At 37.8% G+C, this 20,293-nt stretch overlaps 1 protein-coding gene across 1 annotated transcript in view; it reads right to left on the bottom strand.

Moving 5' to 3' along the window:
- Nucleotides 1-54: 54 nt before the first annotated feature.
- Nucleotides 55-20,293, bottom strand: part of LOC107038293 (semaphorin-1A) — a 25,160-nt gene continuing 4,921 nt past the window's right edge. The window contains exons 2-9 of the mRNA XM_015257319.1: nucleotides 12,452-12,548; nucleotides 11,614-12,023; nucleotides 9,700-9,788; nucleotides 8,796-8,937; nucleotides 8,295-8,643; nucleotides 6,361-6,977; nucleotides 5,588-5,798; nucleotides 55-4,699 (exon numbers count right to left, since the gene is read on the bottom strand). Of these exons, the coding sequence (XP_015112805.1) occupies nucleotides 4,426-4,699; nucleotides 5,588-5,798; nucleotides 6,361-6,977; nucleotides 8,295-8,643; nucleotides 8,796-8,937; nucleotides 9,700-9,788; nucleotides 11,614-12,023; nucleotides 12,452-12,548 (2,189 nt within the window). The 3' untranslated portion in view covers nucleotides 55-4,425. The remainder of the gene's footprint in view (nucleotides 4,700-5,587; nucleotides 5,799-6,360; nucleotides 6,978-8,294; nucleotides 8,644-8,795; nucleotides 8,938-9,699; nucleotides 9,789-11,613; nucleotides 12,024-12,451; nucleotides 12,549-20,293) is intronic.

Genomic DNA, 20,293 nt, shown 5'->3' with positions numbered 1-20,293 from the left:
AATTATTTTTTTCATCTCCGGTGTAACCCCCCTCCCCCCCCCCAAACAGTGTGTCATCAACATGATTGATAGAAATCTTATCAGTAGAACGGATTATTCTTTGAATTAATTGTAATTGTGCCAGTATTTTAAAAAACTCTCAATTGTGTATCGATCACTGATTAGAAATAATTCATTTGTGCAAATGAGTTTAGCTGAGAAAATTAATACCACTCGTTATCTTTTGTTCATTAACTATCATTTGTGCGACTCTAACGATAACCATCACAATGACCAACAGTGCCTTATTCCCCCTTTTTTTACAATTAAATATCTTTGGTATTATGCCTGAGTCATTCATTGAGATAATCGATTAAAAACGAGAATGAAATCATGATTAGATTTTTAATGGATTGCTGGGATTTTTATCGGTATGATAATGATCATTTTTGATGTATTGTTAAGATGCATCAGGAGTTGTGATGATTTTAATTGAAAATTGTGGCAGCATTGTGTGATATTTTCAAATTTCATCGATGCGAATCGGTGAAACGAGTGAATTAACAAATTATTCCGCCCAGACCTTTTCATTTTCCAAGTACTCTAAACAAAAATCAAGCCTGAAAATTAATTCATCTCATTTCACCACTCGTTTCGCACCTCAAAAAGTTTACCAACTACAATAACGACGTCAATAATCGTGATATAAAAATCCATAAAATTGAATTAGTCGTTGAATTGAGATAATAAAAATCATACTCCTCAACAATTCCGGTATTGGCATTTATTTTCACATATGCATCGATCGGCTCTTTAATTATCTGAATTCTTTTCGTATACGAATTACATGAGACTGACTCGAGAGCACTTCAATGTCCATTTTTATACAAAATTCACACTGCCATTTCCATTTTCCACATATCAGTGATGTTCAACCCTGTCAACGATACGTCTCACTGTACGTTGTCTCGTCCCTTCCGACTTCTGTCAAAAATTTTCCCGAATAATTACGTCAATTCTCATCAGCCCATTTCCATTACTTCCGTCAAACGTGTACCGAACTTAATAATAACTAACAATATAAAAATTTGTACTATGAGGTAAGTAAAGAATTTTTCTTTAAAAAAAAAATGAGAAAAAATAATCACGATGGGCGCCGACAAAAAATCAATCCTCGGAATGAATAATAAAAATGTCATTTAACCAAAGGCTCACCTGGTAAGAGGGTCTTTCAGTCTTAATATTTGAGGGAGATCTTTATTGGTGAGTCTTTGTCTCATTAATCATTGATCTTTCACACATTTTATCGTCCATTGAACTCTACTTATCAATTAATATCGTTAAAATCATATTAAAATCATCAATTCAACATTTTAATCCTCTCAAACAGGACAAAACGACTGCATGTGGCATGTGTTTCAGTGTCTGTGGGTCAGTCAAGGCGTAATTCAAGTTCTATTGCTCACAAAATTTTTCTCCTCGTTCATTGTTAATCAAATCAATTGCAATAAAAATTTTCTTTTTTTTTCCTCAACTATCAATGCTTCGGGGACATTTACAATAACTCTATGATTGACAATATTTCAATTATCAGAGAACTTTCAAAGCTACCTCGACCAATAACTTCTATCGAGAAAAAATTGTTTTGCTGTAATTATTTACTTCTTTCAACGTTTTTAAAATTCACATTTAATGTGGCACTCTTGGTGATTCTTTCATGAATCTATGTTTCATTATTTATAAATTTTTTCTCCATACACACATGATTATTCATTGATTTAAAATCCTTTCCATTTCATCCAGAAATATTGAAAGGTGATGTCGCTGAATCGAATCAATAACTCGTGTATTATTATTTTCTTTTTCCATAAGCCGAAGATACAGTACAGATTTGTGAACAAAAGAGCTTGTCATCGCGTTGTGTTTTATTATCATCTCCAGAATAAATCCCCATTGATTTTGTTCATTATCATTTTTTGTTCTTTTTTCGTCCTTATTCACTGTCTAGAAAACATTTTTTTTTTTTTTCGTCATATAGAATATATCACATACGCGTTACTTCTAAACACACTGAAATAAGAAGCACTTTAAGAATAGATTTTTCTTTCTTTTTTTTTTCTCTCTACACAAATGTCATTTGGGGCCTCCCAGTTTAGAGATGGATTGATCTATTATTCATTATCAATTCATTATCTTCAATCATTACTAATTATTAACTGGTGTATAATGTGTTTAAATACGATACATATGTACATACAAGCCCTGTGCATTATTCATTCTCGTTCACACAATTTTTTTCCCCCCTCTCTTTCCCCTCCAATTTCTCACTTCATTTATCAGTTTCTTTTAAAAATTATTCTTTCTTGTCATCTATTACGTATATGTGTGAGTATAAACTAAAATTCAACCGTTGGGTTATTCTTCATCCACTTTTTTTTTTTTATCAACAATGTGATGTCTGTCATCTACCGTAACGTGTCTCCGTTTCATTAATTTAATTACTAACAAATAGTAACGTCTCATTATGTTAATTATACATTAAAATTATGAAGCATTCGTAGATGTAAAGATCTCCACGATTTTATGGAAATTAAAGTAATGAAATTATTAATAGTACTATTAAAAAATTTTTTTAAAAATCAGATCGATTTGTTTGCTACGTATTTGGTATGTATCGAGATTTATATTATTTATAATAATATTTTCCCTAGTTACTGAGTTGTCTCAATATCGTTGAGGAAAATAAGGGTAAAACGACTAGTTCTAGAAAATTTCAAATGCTCGTTATGATTTTTGTGATGTAAAAGTGGTATAATTTATCGATTAATATCCCCATGGTTAATTGACTTGTCCTCCTATCCAACTTAACACTTTGGCTGATCTCCGTGTGGGTTTTACCATTGAAAAATATTTCATAAAAGTAATAAAAACGTGGAGATCGAGGAGTTTAATCCCTGCGATATTTCCCCACAAGAGGATTCAATTGGTCATTGAGTCTTTTTTTAAATTTTTAATTAATCAAAAAAGAAACATTATATAAATCTCTGAAAATCAAACAGCCACTGGAGTACTGTGAAAAAAATTCCTCCCTGGCATAACGCGAATGCCCAATCGAATGTCTCTCAATGGGATAACCCCTCAGGGTTGTGAAATTTGGGTTAAACAAACAGCAAATGTTATCCTCGTGAAATTTCGATCGTAAACCGATTCAGTCAACAAGCGATTGTGGATGGGGTAGAAATGCCATTGAAAAAACAGAGCTTGCATATTGATATTGGATAGAAAAAACAGTCCCCCCTGTGATTGGGAACATCCTGGGAATCCCCAAGGTCCTCAATGTCAATTATCGAATTATTACAAATTGTAATATAAAAATGATTAAAAAAATGCGTGAAATTTACAATAAGCACTTGCTCAAACATGCGTTCCATCCAGGGGGTGTTCATTAATTGCGTGAGAATTTTTTCATTTTGTACATTTGACATTCTTGACAAAATTATCATTTTTTTAAAGATTAAAAGAATGACAATTTTGGCAATTAAACAACTTTGAGAAATGTACACTAATTTTCCCGATTTTAAAAATAATTTAAATAAATTAATCTCACGTGATAACATTCCGGGGAGGGGATACCAAATTAATGGGTAAAATTTAAATTGAATGAAATATCAATTACCCATTTGACATTTTACATTTCCCACAACATTATTATCCTTTGAAATTTCAAAAGAATGATAACTTTGTGTTAAATATAAATGACTAAAATTTCCATGACACATTTGTCATTTTTTAAAATAAATCAATTGACATTTAACCCCAAAACAAACTTCAAAAGAATGACCATTTTGCGTAAAATGTAAATAGCAAAACTGAGTAATCCCCAAACTAATAACTAAAAATCCTGCGAAAAAAATCCTCAAAATCTCACCACAAATTGACGAACGTCCCCCAATAGCGTAACAATGTTGCAATTCTCGGCTACAATGTCAAAGCGAGTACCTTGTATCCACGTATTGACGGTATCTCCAAAAAATGATGCAACTAATTGATCAATCAATGTAATAAAAACTGTACGTCTCCCGGTGGGATCTATATATGCCTTGTGTTCCCACTAACGGATCTTACAACGTCACTCTGCGCCCTCGACGAGGACTATGAACGATAGATGAAGCTACATGGTGGTGTTGGTGGTGGTGGTGAGCCATCATTAATCGGTATTGGTAACAATGTTGGTGGTGGTGATGGTGTTGAGGAGGGAGGCGATGGTGAACTCGACGAGACACTGGAGGGTGGTGAGGGTGACTCGAGTGTTCTCTGTCCAGTCAACTCTCTACTCGATTGTCCTCCTGACGTCACACCACGACTTCTATTTGATGTCGGATTGTGACGATTTCTCGTTGGCCGTCCTAAGCTACGATGACGGCCCCCTCCCTCCTCACTCGTTTCTCAGAGATAAACTTTTTTGACACTTCGTGTTGTTGCAAAACCATCGTTACGTCTGTATGCATCACCCTGGTGGGATCTCAGTGTGCCAAAATTATCTCTCGGACCACGATAGCCGTAACCATCGGGAAATTGAAATAGTGTTTCAGCGGGTGTTGGTGGGGGCTTTCTCATTGTTCCTTTTGGGGAGTGGAGCTTTGGGGGCTGGGGAACAAGGACTGGCTCTGCGTACGTCACTTCCTCCTGGGGAAGGAGTTTTGGCTCTGGTGCTAATCTACTGTTGAACAGAACAACACAATTATTATTACTTTCATTGATTTTTTAGGCGTCATTTGTGCATTATTTCAACATTAATTCAGTAAAAAAGAAAAGAATAGTGAATGCTGGCCAGCTTTCATTGAATATCTCGGAATCTAAGGGGTATAGCCAAATTTTTGTCTCGACCTTTTTTGTAGAGCGCATTGAGGACTAACAAAAAGGTCATGACAAAAATTTCGTTATCTCCCTCAGATTTCGAGATATTCCTCGAAAACTCAGCCAAGGGCCACGTCGACTTCCCTACTGAATTTTGAATTGAGAATTTCTAAAGAAACGAACAAAAAAAATTTGAAAAACGAACAAAATTCAAATTCAGACTTGTTTGAGAGAATATTGCTTGCAGTGTATGTCAAACAGAAGAGGATGAAAAAATATTCACAGATTGAATGGAAAAAAAAATCGTGGAGAATGGATTTTTAGACGTTTAAATGAACAATTAATGGATGCGTTTCGTATAATGTTTCTTCAATAATTCATCATCAAGATCCACAACAACATTAACAATTCAACAATCGCGTTGTGAAATTGGAATGAATTTTTTAAGGTTGAAATGTACAATTGTGTGAAGTATTGTGTTTGTGACATGAATTTTCACTCCAAAAGGACAATTATAGCAGATGTACGTCAGAAAAGCATTCGTCAACTGTCAAAACGCGGATCAATTATTCTGCTGAATAATACATTCACCTCAAAAGCTAATAATTTCAGGAGGGAATGTCCCTTGATATATACCTCTAGAGTAATTCAAGTACTATTCAAGATATGAAAAATTGTCTTGTTCAATCCTCATTTGTCGTTACGAGAGAGTCAAAATAACACCAATAATTAAACATTTACGTTTTATTACCTATTAACATTCTGTCGTTGCTCAAAGTACTCATACTCCGTGTCTGGATAAGGTAGATTGTCGTCTTCATCCTTCCGACATTTTCTACCACACAAATATCCAGCAATGAAGCCAACGAGGAGTGCAGCAAGTGCACCAGCAACAACAGCCATCACTAGTGTCTCAACGGAATAGTGAGGCACTGGAGAATCTGCAGCAGACACTTCAGGGCCTGATGGAAGAAAAAATCAATTAGTGTGCATAACGCACACACGAAGAAATATCACGGAACCTAGCGAATCCGTCAGAAAATTGTATTGAATTTCGATTGAATATTCTAAAAAATTCCACAGCTTTACAGCGGGGTTTTTTAAATAGTAGAAACTATTTTATTGAAAATATCTGCAAAATCTTTTTATGTAACATCTATTGAAACATTTCTTGCAGGCATTCCTTTTTCATTAAAAAATTAATTGCATAGAAAAATCAATTTTTTTTTCTATAGAATCGACCAAAAACTGATGGAAAAAATCAGTAGAATTTAATATTTCTACAACTTTGTCTATTGAGCCATTTTTTCCATTCAATTTTCCTTTTATTCTCATTCAATAAGAAGAATCAAACAAAAAAAAATTGGAAAATTTCAGGCGAAAAATTTCTATCCAAAATATCCCAACAGAATAAATTCCACATGAAATCCCAACGTTTCCCCCATTTTCTACAGAGAAATTCGCTAGATTTCTCCATCAAACTCCTTTCAAGTCCCTAAAATCGATTAAATCAACTAAAAATACCTGAATTATTCTGCTCCTCATCCTGCATAATATTGATAATCTCTCCCCCCTGACTCTCCTTATTCGATATCATAGAGTCCTGTGGAAACTTATTCTGATTAGCAGATATAGCGCCCACTGATCCAGCATCCTTATTCAATGTTTTACTTGGAGGACACGATGAATGAATACCAGTGGCAACACTCTGGAGAAATCTCAAAGCATCGGTCGATGCTGGACCCACGAGGGCTCTGCACTTGCCCTCCTCCTTGTCCCAAGCGCAGTAAGGATCCTGAAGAGCTACGCACTCACCGCACGACAGTATTCTATCGCTGTAACACCGATGAAGTCTCAATGCTTGGACCTGACTGTCGGCTATAACCACGAGCCTACCGTCCTCCAGACCATCGCCTGCCTGCGATGCCCTCACAACTTTTATTCCACGAACTGGAACTGATGCTGGAAATGCCTGAATCTCCTCTATCACAACTGGACTCACGCGTTCGTGAGAATCAGCTGAATCGGCATTCACTGCTTTTATCACTTTTCCATTGTCAGTCCCGATGAAGAGGACGTCGTAGGTCTTACCACCAGGCGTTTTCACCTGAGGATCCACTGCTATTTGGGTAAATCTGTAACTTTAATAACAGAATCGTTGGACTCGGTGGTTTATTCATTCATTTGTACGAAAAGCCTTTCATGTTTTTATATTTCAGGAGCGAAGTGGTCAAACGGTTTAAGTCGACTTTGGCTAGTGGCCAGTTTTCAATGAATATCTCCAAATCTGAGGGAGATAGCAAAATTTTTCTCATTATCTTTTTAGTGGCACTCAATTCGCTACACAAAAAATGTTATTATGAAAATTTCGCCATCTCCCTTAATTTCGGAAATATTTCTGGAAAACTCAACTGAAGAGGAAATTGTGTTGAACCGTTTGACCACTTCGCTACTGATTCTGTTCACTTCCCTTTGTCAGTATAAACATATTACAGTTTTTTGAAAATACAGATTTGGGTAAATAACATGAATTTTATTATATTTTGTAGCGTCAAAGAAATAAAAAATTTTTTTCAATAAAATTGAACATAAATTTTTATATTTATATAATGAGGTTCTATGAAAAAGAACAGTTAAAATTGAGATCATATTCTTGAATGGGTCGGAGAAATGTTACACAAAGTGAATAATGGCATTTTTTAAATGAATGGGTATAGCTATTGTTGCAAATAAATTAGCAATTTGCTTCCGAATGGGCTCTCTTTTTTAATTCTCATGTCACTATTCTTTTCTCCTATTTTTTCATGTCACAGTAATATTTCAACCGAAACGTCATCAGACTTTTGCGTAATATTACGTTCTGTCAAATAATTCTGTATTCAGACTCTTTCAGGACTCGAATTTGTTTTCAATCTGGGTTTAATCAGGGTTTATTCAGGATTTAGCCAAAGTTTAGCCCAACTTCTGACAGAAGTTAGTCGGGACCATGAATCAATATGAATAACTATTCAACATAATAGACTAGTACCTGAGTTTAATAGAGACAGAGATTTTTATATAAAAAACTCATGACGGTATTGTGTGACTTGATAACCAATGATGCTGTTTTCACCATTTTCCAACTTGATTAAGAAGACATTAAAATACACTTTTCAAGCCCTGATATTGTCTTTCAAATCGCGTAAACAATGTGCTGTATTTTTGAGTGATCGTTGAAAAATTGAATTTTAATTGATGTCTACAAATATAGCTTATTAGTCTATATTCACGCAAGAATTAATGGAATTCGATTGAATTCTCGTTAACAAATTACGAAAAAAAATGAAGAAAAAAGACCACATTTAGTAACCCTAACTCAAAAAATCGAAAATTCAAATGTGAGCGAATCCAAAGTTTCCATTCTCCGGCAAAAAATATAATTCAACGATTAAAAAACCACAAATGCAAAGTATACTTACTGAAAACTTGTGCGAATAACAATGGGCTGGCCAAAAAAACTTGGCACCGACTCATCCATCAATGAATGCGTCTTAATGAAATTGAGTGTTAAATCAGGCAATGTCCTGGAGTCATTGACACACTGACCAGGACGTGGATCTGGTACTTTGGCACTCTGTACTGGTAGCCAGTTTGAATTAATCGCACTTTGCTCTTTGAAATTGCCCTCAAATGTGTCGGAAATATCTTGCAACGAGAATGCACATACGGCTGAACCACTGATACTGTTGACTGGTGTTGTGAATGTACCGTATATAAGTTGAGCAGACATTGTTCCGTATTGACCAGATATCAAGTCTGTTGTCGATTCTGCAAAGTATTTGAATGTTGGAGCGTTATATCCATAAATAAAAGTGCCAATATTTCCAGACATCGGGATTCATGCATTTTCAAGTCGTGTGTCAGGGGGATTGTATCGCTCGTTCCAGAAAACACTGGCTGATAAATAATCCTGTACTTACGTATTTCATTGAAATAGAACGGGAAATCACCGGTGACAGAGCAATTTAATCGTGACTTCAAGAAGGAGGTCCATCTGTTGCGAAAACGATGTGGACCACCTCGGTCGTATTTACAGACTCTCGCAACACGAGAGAAAACAGCCTGCGATAAATATTTATTATTCTTTATTTGATAATCATCCTATTTTTTGCGTTAGGGAGAAAAAATATTTGTAGAAAAGCGGTGCGAATGTGAGGGAAAATTCTATGAGATTTCTATTCGAAATTCTATTAGTTTTCGGCCGCTTTGGGGCGAGATTTCCCCAGCTTTTCTGTGCATTGTTATAAGAAATATCAAATAAAAATTATTTTACAGAAAAAATCAGTAGAATTTCATTTTCTTTAACACGAATTTTCCATTTATTTCCAATCTGTCTTTTTCACTTTTCATTATAAAAATTGATTTTGAATAAAAAACTTTGAATGAAAAAACTTTTCCTATAGAATATTCTCCATCGAAAATTTCCCCTAAAAAAGAGCAAATGAGCTGCGAAACTGTTCATTAAAATCGGCCAAAACCAAATAAAAATTATTTCACTGAAAAAATCTGTAGAATTTCATTTTTTTAAACGAATTTTCCATTTATTTTCAATCTGTCTTTTTAATTTTTCATTATAAAAATTGATTTAAAAAACTTTGAATATCTCAATAGAATAAGTTATAAAAAATCTAAATTTTGTCAATTTTTTCAACAGAATATTTTCCATCGAAAATTTAAAAAACGCAAATGAGCTGCGAAACTGTTCATTAAAATCGGCCAAAGCCAAATAAAAAATTCCCTAAAAATCCATCATAATTTTCCCTCGAATACGCCGGGTTTTTCAATGAAATTATTTTCACCAACACAGTGAAAATAATATCTCACCTTTCCACAGTTGATATATTCAACTGCTGTTTCTCGGAAGAAAAAATATACGAAATCCCCCTGGGTCATTGAACTGACGAAATTTGGTGCTGCAACAAGAGCATTTAATATTCAAGATTAAAAGATGAAGCAGCCCCACCCAAAAAAGAATACCGCTATGAAACACAAACAGACAAAGAGTTTGACCATAGAATGTTAAAACCCGAGATACAATATTGTCGCTGCGAACGATGATGAAAACAAAAGAGACATAATAACGTGAAAATTCCCAACTTTATCAATTTATTAACTCGTGGGAGGGGGCGGCCGGAGGGGAGGAGGGATGAGGGGATGGGAAATTTTCATAATCCCAATGTTGGACGGTTAATAATTAAAAATTGATCCCCCACGACTGCACTGGGGATCGATAGTGCCACTACTCACAGTGTGACATGAATGCTCTGAATATTGGCTACTCAATGTACATGCATCCATCCAAATGAGAGGGGTCTTTGGGGGATTTAGATGCTGCATTATCCCTGACATTTTCAGCATTTCACTTCAACAAAGTAAATACAATATTGAAGAATATTCTACGCGCCTCGCGGTGTGTTTGTCCAAATATATTTGTCGAGTGATACATTCTAGAAATTGAAATGAATAAACACAACTGTTCTCACATGGCCGGCATGTGGGTTTGTGGCTTCCGCATGTGGGTCTTTAATAACTGTTTCGTACACAAATTGTTGTAGTTAATTTGATTCGAAATAACGGTCTTGTTGTTCGCTGTCATCTCATTCGGGGGCATATTTCAGTGGTGGAGATGTAACAACTGTTTTGTAACAACAGAGACTTTTTTTTTTAGGCGTGAAATCGATTTTTGGTTCAATTCTGGAGATGAATAAATTGGTTGAGTCTGAACAAATGATTTTTATGGTTTTGTTTTCTTCCAGAAGTAAATTTTCTATTTTTTTTCCAGATTTTTAAAACGTTTTCTAATGATATAATGTGAAGATTCAAAGTAAAATCTGCAAAGTTTAAATAACAAAATCATTGTAAAATGCCGGAAAATTTGGGGTCAAAGGGGGCTCAAATGAAAGCTCCGATGTTCAATTACAAAAGTTGAAAATCATTTTACTTTAATTACGAAATTCATGACTTGAAATTTATCAAAGAAAACAAAATCTTACGACAATAAATTTTCTACTTGTCCGAAAGATGAGGACAATTGTTTCATATCAATAAAAAGGAGTTCTCAATTCAATTCAATGAGTTTTTACATTAAAATATTTGAGAATTGTGGCAAAAAAACTATTAAATGAATTAATTCAATTGCACTTGCTTTGAAAAATCACTTTCTAGTTATCAAGAAATTCCTCGTCTTTAGAACAAATCCAAAAAATATCTTAACAAAAGTTTTGTTTTTCTCAGCATGGAGAAAAAATAAAGTATTTGGACATCCCTAAGAGGAAAAATGCTGTTTTTTTTCTCTAAAGAGGAGCGAAGCGGTAAACCGGGTCAAATCGATTTTGACTATTGGCCAGTCTTCAATGAATATCTCGGAATCTAAGGGAGATAGCTCAATTTGTCTCATAACCTTTTTTGTAGAGCCGGTTGAGAGCTACAACAAATGTGATTACAATAATTTCGCTATCTCCCTTAGATTCCGAAATATTCCTCAAAAACTCAACTGGGAGATGAGTCGACTTGAACCGTTTTACCACTTCGCTACTGAATTGATGAAGATGTATCCATATTGCTGCCAAGTGCCATAATATATAATTCATCCTCGAATCGTCAACTAAACCAGATGGCCACATTGAAAGCCTCGACCCCCCCCCCCNAAAAGTCATCACGAGGGAATGAAATCCCCATTCAATAACCGTAATTTCCATTTTCCAGTCACACAACGAAATATATAATTGATCATCATACCGTTCAGACTCATGGAGTCATATTGTTCAGTTTGCAGTGGCTCTCTGTATATAATCGGGTCCATTCCCGAAAAATCAGCGACAGTGCCCGTATAGAGTTCACCATCGACATGAACAAATGTGCTGTTCTGCTGTGGGTCATAGGGGCACAGGGCTTGCCCTGACTTTTCACTTGCCATCGTGTAATTTCCACTCTGCACAACGTAATCTCTGCACATTGGCTTAAATGCATTTGTCGCGCAGATTAGTAAATTTGATGATCCTGTTTTAGCCATTATTCTCATATAATTTTGGCATATTTCATCCTCCTTTCCCTTTAGAGCGCACATTTTAATGTCTTTCTCGGACGAGTACCAGGTTAATCTCTGTTGCTCGGTTAAGTCAGTTAAACTGAGATTGTGCACCAAATTTCTGGGAACAAAAGAGTATTTTATTAAATTGGGACTAAATAGTTGAGCAACAGTTGTTTTATTTTGCATATAGCACTTGAGAATTCGTTTTTGAATGATTCTGTCATCTCGTCTCATCTCATTCTGTCATCTCTTGTGCTTTCGGCCATTTATTATTGAAAAAGACACAATTGCTGTGACAAAATAGTTGAGTAATAGTGTTCTTCCTTTACATTCACAACTTAAAAATAAATTTTTGAATAACTATTCCGTGATCTGTCGTGTTTTCGGCCATTCATTATTGAGGAAGCATTAATTCCCGTTCTGGAAAAACACGTGATTCATCATTCCGAACTATTTTAAGCCTTCCCCACCCCAAAAAAAAAAAACGAGTGAACAGTTACCACTATTATTGTGATTTCTGTTCAGCATCAAAGACTGAGTTCCTACCTTCCACCAATGAGAAGATAGTTTCCATCCCTCAGCATCAGCCGGAAGTAGTCCGTGTGGGTTTCGTTTCCAGTGAATCTGAACACATCCTCCGCACCTGGAAATACAAACATAAACTGTTAGGAATTTATCCCCTAAAAACTTCTGATATTTGTTTTTGCCCCGAATCTTCCACTCTCCAAGATGGCTAAACTTTCAATTGATCATTTCGATCGTTGGAATTCCTCCCGGAAAGTTTGGTATGTAATCATACCTTCTGTTCCTCTAACAATGTGAGAAAAAAATCACCAGATTTCTATGGAATTCGATGAAGTTACATATTTGATCTGGTCCATCCATTCAATTACAAGCTAGCGCCGTTTGATCTAGTGTATACACAAGGTAGATTGAAATTAGATGTGATCGAGTATCCAGGGACATCGGAAGAGCTTACGACACGGCAATCTCAGCTCGAGGAGACCCTGTGGTTTTCTGTCTCTCGACACTATTCAACATATACAGCTGAATCACGCTTCCTTTGAGTATGGAGGTGTCGTTTCTTCGGTAGCAATTCAATTCGGAATCCTTATTTTTTTTGAATATCCAGAGGAGATCAGAAGTGAAGCGAAGTGGTGAACCGAGGCAAGCCAATTTCACGTGGAAATCAGCTTTTGATTGATGTAGCTTTCACAAAAGAAATTTAACTATTTTACTTTTTTAACATTTTCCGTCGCAACCCTTGAACAATTAATGGATGAAAATAAGGTATTTCCACCCGATATCCCTCTGGAACTATTTAATCTAAACATCAGTCGCCTGAGAAGCTACTGAATTGCTTTTGATTGATATCTCTTACAAAAGAAATTTAAGATTTTTACTTTTTTGTAATTATCTGACACAACCCTTGAACAACTAATGGATGAAAAATAAGGTATACCTGCGTGGTGGCTGTCGCCACTAATAATTCAGTAGCGAAGTGGTAAAACGGCACAAGTCAACTTTTACTATTCACCAGTTTTCAATGAATATCTCGGAATCTAAGGGAGATAGCAAAATGGTTTTAAAACCTTTTTTGTAGAGCCGATTAAGAGCTACAACAAATGTAATTTCAATAATTTCGCTATCTCCCTTAGATTCGGAAATATTCATCAAAAACTCAACTGGGAGATAAGTCGACTTGAACCGTTTTACCACTTCGCTACTGAATTATAAACAAAATATTCCCCTGAATTGCAACAGATTAAACAATAGTATAGTAAATGAAAGAATTTCCTTCTCTATTCACTCAATTTCAAAATTATTCGTGTACCATTGCTGTGCACTTTTCCCATAATTTTATTATAGAATAAAATTTTCCTCAACAGTGAAGAATGCTAGATTCGAAATCCCCTGTTCACAACGAGATTTGACAATATCTTGATTGCAAGGATTTTGAAGCAATAGTTTTCCAAGTAAATGGGACTTTCTGACGTCGGACCAATGTATCTCCCCTCGACTGTGGCAGAAAGTTAGTGCCGTATTCGTAGTTTGTTCCAAGTTGCATTTGGAATGGTTCTAAAGTTTTTGGTATAACACTGCTGTCTGGCGTATTGCTTTCCAGCTTCAACAGATAGTTCAATACAACCAATCAACAGATCCACCATCTCCAAGTTGACATGAAATCCTAATCACCAATCTCCAATATTCGATCAGCAAGATTAAAAACTCTCTCTCTCTCCTCCTCTCTCGTTTCAAAATGAATTTCCCAATATTCCGGCATTCTCAATTTCCAGAGAATTGTCGACTGAGACCGTAAGATTGATGGACAGCGAGGGAAAAACGAGATGAATTGAGAAGAAAGAATGATGACAAAAGAAACAACCAAAAAATCTAGAATAAAGAATACGAAGGAGAGAGGATAAAGTAGCAGTGATGCCAACCGAAATGGACAGTTTGAAGTTTGTAAAAAAAGCCAACAAGATGAGAAAAGCAAGGTCCCAAGAGTTTTTCATGACAAATAGAACGTGGATATTGTGTATACTCGAAGAGGAAATTTCTCACTTGTGAGTTCTCCACACTTACACGTACATCCAAGCCAATATCTAAAGTACCTTCAGAGTGAACGAACAGATAATACCCCATTGTTCATTAAAAAGTCACTTCATTCTTTGATTAACCTCGTAAAATAATCTTATGTAGATAAATCTAATCCATCAGCTTACTGGAAATCAATAGTGAATCGATCACTTAATGTCCAGTGCAATGCCCTCGAGGTAATGATAATTTAGACAGACGGGCAGCTGTGTCCATTGGACAGTAGCACAATCCCTTCTTGGCTTAATCTCAATTATACATCTTCATGTCTGTTGCGGCGAAGGGATGGATGACGAGGCAATTAGATGGTACGTTGTTATGCAAGATATCCAGTGACACTTGCACATATGAAACCCCAACCAGAGATTTTGCACGAGTAATTGTTCAACGTGATATGCAGAGCATCACTCATGGATAGTGTCATTAGTAAAGAATTATTTCATCAATTTTAATGAAGGAAGGAGAAATGTCAAGACGTTTTTAGGTGGAAGACAGCAACAGTCTGGGGTGCACAAAGCTGGAGTAGCTGGCTCAATGACAGCAGCAAATGAGGACGTAAAATTAGAGCATTGTTCCGAGGAATCACTCTCCACGGCTCGTAAATGGGAACGACCAATGAGAGCTCCTCCCCGAACAATGACATCACTACCTAGTTGACTCATCTCTCACAATCATCTGGAGAATCCCCAGTTTTTTCAGAGATAGATTGAAAAATCTCAAGAAAGGGAAGTCTTGTGCCCACAACGGTGAGGATTTACCATCTTAGCTGGGAGCAATATCCAAGCAGCTCGTCGTACATTAATGATTTCCCAATTAAGCTCGGGTTCGATCTCCCAGACACCGAAGCGGAGCTTCCTCAGAAAACTTGTGTAATGACTTCTTCACAACTAATGTCATCAGCCTAATTCATCATATCCTGGCAAGGATCACTCACTGGAAGGGAAACCTTTCCAGATGAGATGTCGGAATTGCAGATGACATCGCATTCGTCACTGGTCATTTTCAATTCGTAAATTGGATTGGAACAATTTCGACAGAGGGTCTTAAACGAGGACAACTAAGAGACATCACCATCTAGTTGACTCATCTTTCATAATTGCTTGAAGAATCCCGTTCTTCCAGAGATTGATTCGAAGAATACAAGTCCTGTTCACCATCCTTGCTAAGAGCGGTAGCCAAGCAACTCCCGTACATTAATGATCCTACAATACAGCTCGGGTTCGATCTCCTAGACATCGATCCTGAACTTCCTCATCACCATCTTCGGAAAGCTTGCGCAATGACTTCTTCACAACGAATACCATCAACCTAATTCATGATATCCTAACGAAGGTCCCTCGCTGGAAGGAAAACCTTCCAGATGAGATGTCGGAATTGCAGATGACATTGCATTCGTCACTGGTCATTTCCAATTCGTAAATTGGATTGGAACAATGTCGACAGAGGGTCTTAAACGAGGACAACTAAGAGACATCACCATCTAGTTGACTCATCTTTCACAATTGCTTGAAGAATCCCGTTCTTCCAGAGATTGATTCGAAGAACGGAAGTCCTGCTCACCATCCTTGCTAAGAGCGGTAGCCAAGCAACTCCCGTACATTAATGATCCTACAATACAGCTCGGGTTCGATCTCCTAGACATCGATCCTGAACTTCCTCATCACCATCTTCGGAAAGCTTGCGCAATGACTTCTTCACAACGAATACCATCAACCTAATTCATGATATCCTAACGAAGGTCCCTCGCTGGAAGGAAAACCTTCCAGATGAGATGTCGGAATTGCAGATGACATTGCATTCGTCACTGGTCATTTCCAATTCGTAAATTGGATTGGAACAATGTCGACAGAGGGTCTTAAACGAGGACAACTAAGAGACATCACCATCTAGTTGACTCATCTTTCACAATTGCTTGAAGAATCCCGTTCTTCCAGAGATTGATTCGAAGAACGGAAGTCCTGCTCACCATCCTTGCTAAGAGCGGTAGCCAAGCAACTCCCGTACATTAATGATCCTACAATACAGCTCGGGTTCGATCTCCTAGACATCGATCCTGAACTTCCTCATCACCATCTTCGAAAAGCTTGCGCAATGACTTCTTCACACCGAATACCATCAACCTAATTCATGATATCCTAACGAAGGTCCCTCGCTGGAAGGAAAATCTTCCAGATGAGATGCCGGAATTGCAGATGACATTGCATTCGTCACTGGTCATTTCCAATTCGTAAATTGGATTGGAACAATTCCGACAGGGGAAGGGGGTATGTCCAAATATGTGTGCACACCGTGGTGAGGGGGTTGGTGGCGGAAGGAGCGTAGGGGGGGCTTGAGCCTTAAGGGCCATTTCTGAGTGGTGTGTGGCGCGCCCGTGGTAGAATTCCAAGAGGGAGTTGGTATTCGAAACTGAGTACAGTGGATAGGGGATGGTGGGAAATAGGTGTATAGCGCGCACGAGGAGCACTCGATCAATAACACGCCGCGGCATGGGCGCTCTGACATGTTTTCTGTGCTTTACTGAGCTGTACAACCACTTCTTAACCATCTTCGTCGATTACCATCTCTGCCACTACACAGACATTGCCATTATGCCTCTCCGGATCTAGCAGGTATTTCGCTCGATGCTCTCAGCCATTTAGTGTTTGGCCTTGTGATGAACAAACTTTAATCATAGCAATTCACGTCATAATGCCTCAGGTAGGAGGCACCACTCATTTGGATTTTCATCAGTGATATTAGCGGTACAAATTGGATCTATTCCGAGAGTTGAGTGGGGCTTGAGCGTGACGAATACCTGGATGCGTGACCACTTGGCAACTATCGTGCACAAAAAATATGTCTGAAGGGAGATTGGACGCGTGAAAAAGGGCCAGTCATCATTGATCGTGTGAGATATATTAATTGTACAAATATGTCTACATGACTGGGGTAGCAGACCCTGTGGCCTTTCTCACCAGGACCTAGATCACGTTTTCTGCCATTGACCAGGCCATTTACTTCAACGACTGCTAACAATTTGATCGCATGATTTTTCTGCATGATTTGTCTGTAATTCAAATCTGATTGTTCTACATGAGGCATCAGATTTGAATGACAGACACACTTAATTGAAATCCGGTCTTTGGCGCAGGCGAAATGAGGAAGGGAGGACTTCTGATTGAGTTCAGATCGGCAAACATGATTAGGAGACTGCGAGGAGTGTCATGTGTTGGGTCAGATCCCTTCTTATCACGTTACACGTTTCACCATCCTAGGTACTACCAACTTGATGTTTCTTAAAATCAATAATTCGGGGAGAGCAACACAAATCCAAAATCTCTAATCATTTGAACATCTACATAAAACAATTGCTTCAACGATTATTTCTTTCACAGAATCGATTAGTTTTGGCAATTATTATCGGTAAAATGCTGAGCCAAAACTTCTGAGTCATCTATAATCAAAATAAATTGATGCATTTGGAGTCAACGATTTTCCTAGTTAATGAAGCCACTATTCTCTGTAACTTTTTGGTCAAACCTATTCCAGCATTGTATCGACCTAATACGAGATTCGTAACCATTCGGTGGAAATTCCCGAAAGATATTGGTTATTCCGATGGGTGGGTGGAGCGGACCCACGTGCATTAGCTCACATTTGTCTGCTTGACAGTATCTCCATTATCATTTGTCCACTAAATAGCCTCTTCGAGTGGTGGGGTTTCCCCAGTTGGTTTTGCTGAACGATTCGAGGGGGATCTCAATTAGAGAAGCTACAACGGCCATTGAAAAATGTCAAATGTTCATTTTTTACATCAATATACTGATGATAAATTCAGGGCAGACCAACAGAGACGAAGAAAGATGAGATGCAAGAGTCAAATCCGATTGAGTTGATGGAGATGTTGAAGTAGTCACCCGGATGGAATGTTAAATTGACCTTTTCGGGAACAAGAGTTGGTTGCCACTGCCTAGACTGCAATTCCCCGATCTGATGGCTAATGGATTAGGGGTGAAGAGACCCTTGTCGGGGTCATTTCAGGAGGGTGACAACTCCAGTGCGTTCTTCTCAGAGAGATCAGAGGGGATCAATGTGTTGAACGAATCATCCTCAGTGCCCATGGGGAATGTACGTGAAGTGTCAGAGATCAGTTGAAATGTATTTTCCCATTGTTATGCGAAGGATATATCGGCAAAAGTGCTTCTTAAATAATTAACGATAGGAGAGTGTGAATGGAACAGCTGCACATTTGTATAATTCCTGGTGAACTGAAGTTTTCTGAGAGATGAAGCCCCTCGAAGGGGGGCAAAAAATAAAAAGAAAAACTTGAGGGGTGAAACTTTCAGATCTACTCTTCGGATAATAGCAGGAACTTCACCCGGGGTAAATGAATATGTATTAATTCTCTACAAATTTGTAATGAGGAAGAAATCTCATAATGCTATTATCATTCCTTTGCTTTCAATGAAAACGGATATTTCAGGGCGAGTTAGAAGATACGACGACATCGATTCACGACTGGTGGATAATGAGTTGGACTGGCGGGATATTTCAGCATTAAAAATAATGAAATGTAATCGGGAAACGATTCATTTTCCAATACCAACGATTCCGTCCAACTGCTCCGAATACGGAATAGTCAGCCTTCTTTATCCAGAATCAAAGTTAAATCACAAAAATCGCTCATCGTACTTATTGATTTCAATACATAGCCGCCACGTGCAGTAAATCCCACGAATTCATCTTCCCCCCTCAGTCTCTGATCAGGTCATATCGATTGCCGGAAAACGAGCCCTAACAGTATTCCTGCCTTACAACTACCACAAAATCCAATCGAACGGCCAGAGGAGAGATGTAAGGGAGCGGAATGGAGGGGGAGGGGAGGGGGGGCACCACCACACATGGTGAAAGAAACTATCGACGAGTCCGTGCAGTCTTTCTCACACATTGATTGCGAGATAAAAAAAATACAAAGAGCTGCCGGCGTACAGATGAATTCATCGTTACCATCCCTTCCGGAATCTCGATTTGCTCGGTACTGTTAAATAATTCCATCCAATACCCATGAATATTTCGTATCCAAGCCGACTGAGATTCGGAAATTCTCCCCGAAATATCTGATCCACCAGTTATCGTCAAAAATAATTGAACCCGAAAGTAGTTCGTCCAAAGTAGAGTAGATTGAGGTAAAACGGACCGTTGTCAAACGTCAGTAACTCGATAACAGCAGAATAAAGTTTTCCAAATCTTCTTTCATTCTCAAGGCACTTCTTCAAGCTTGAAAATGAGATGGGATTCGTCAAAATTGTACCATTCCCTGAGGATACATTATCGATTAAAGCCTGTCCATTCTACTCTATCCTCCCTTTACCAAAAAATGGTGCGAGGAAGCTGGCGATAAGAGAGGAGAAAATGCAGTGACAGATAAAGCGAATGAAGACCCCCCAAAACGGAAGTCAAGATATCGGGAATGCCGAGGGTTACGGGTTACTGCGGTATACACAGACGTCTCTTTACCCTCCCCTCCCCCTTTCCCCCCTCGTCATCTTTCACCCCCTCGTCTTCTTCTATTACCCAGCGTCACTTAAGCCCACTCTCCCCCTTCGAACTGCTGCTTTCAACCTCCACATTGCTGTATCCAACGCCGATGGGTGACCCCCAAAATACCGCGTGCATAACTTTGTGCTCTCTTGGCGCACCACGCCGCCGCGTGTTGGATAGTGGTGGTTGGGTATTGATCGCAATTCGCAGCAACTGAGGACCACGACCAAAAGAGGGAGCAATGTATAGACCCACCCCCCTCCCCCCCCA

The sequence above is a fragment of the Diachasma alloeum genome, unplaced genomic scaffold, assembly GCF_001412515.2.
Source record: "Diachasma alloeum isolate Michigan unplaced genomic scaffold, Dall2.0 Dall_scaffold_00279, whole genome shotgun sequence".
NCBI lineage: Eukaryota > Metazoa > Arthropoda > Insecta > Hymenoptera > Braconidae > Diachasma > Diachasma alloeum.
This window is presented reverse-complemented; position numbering and strand designations above follow the sequence as displayed.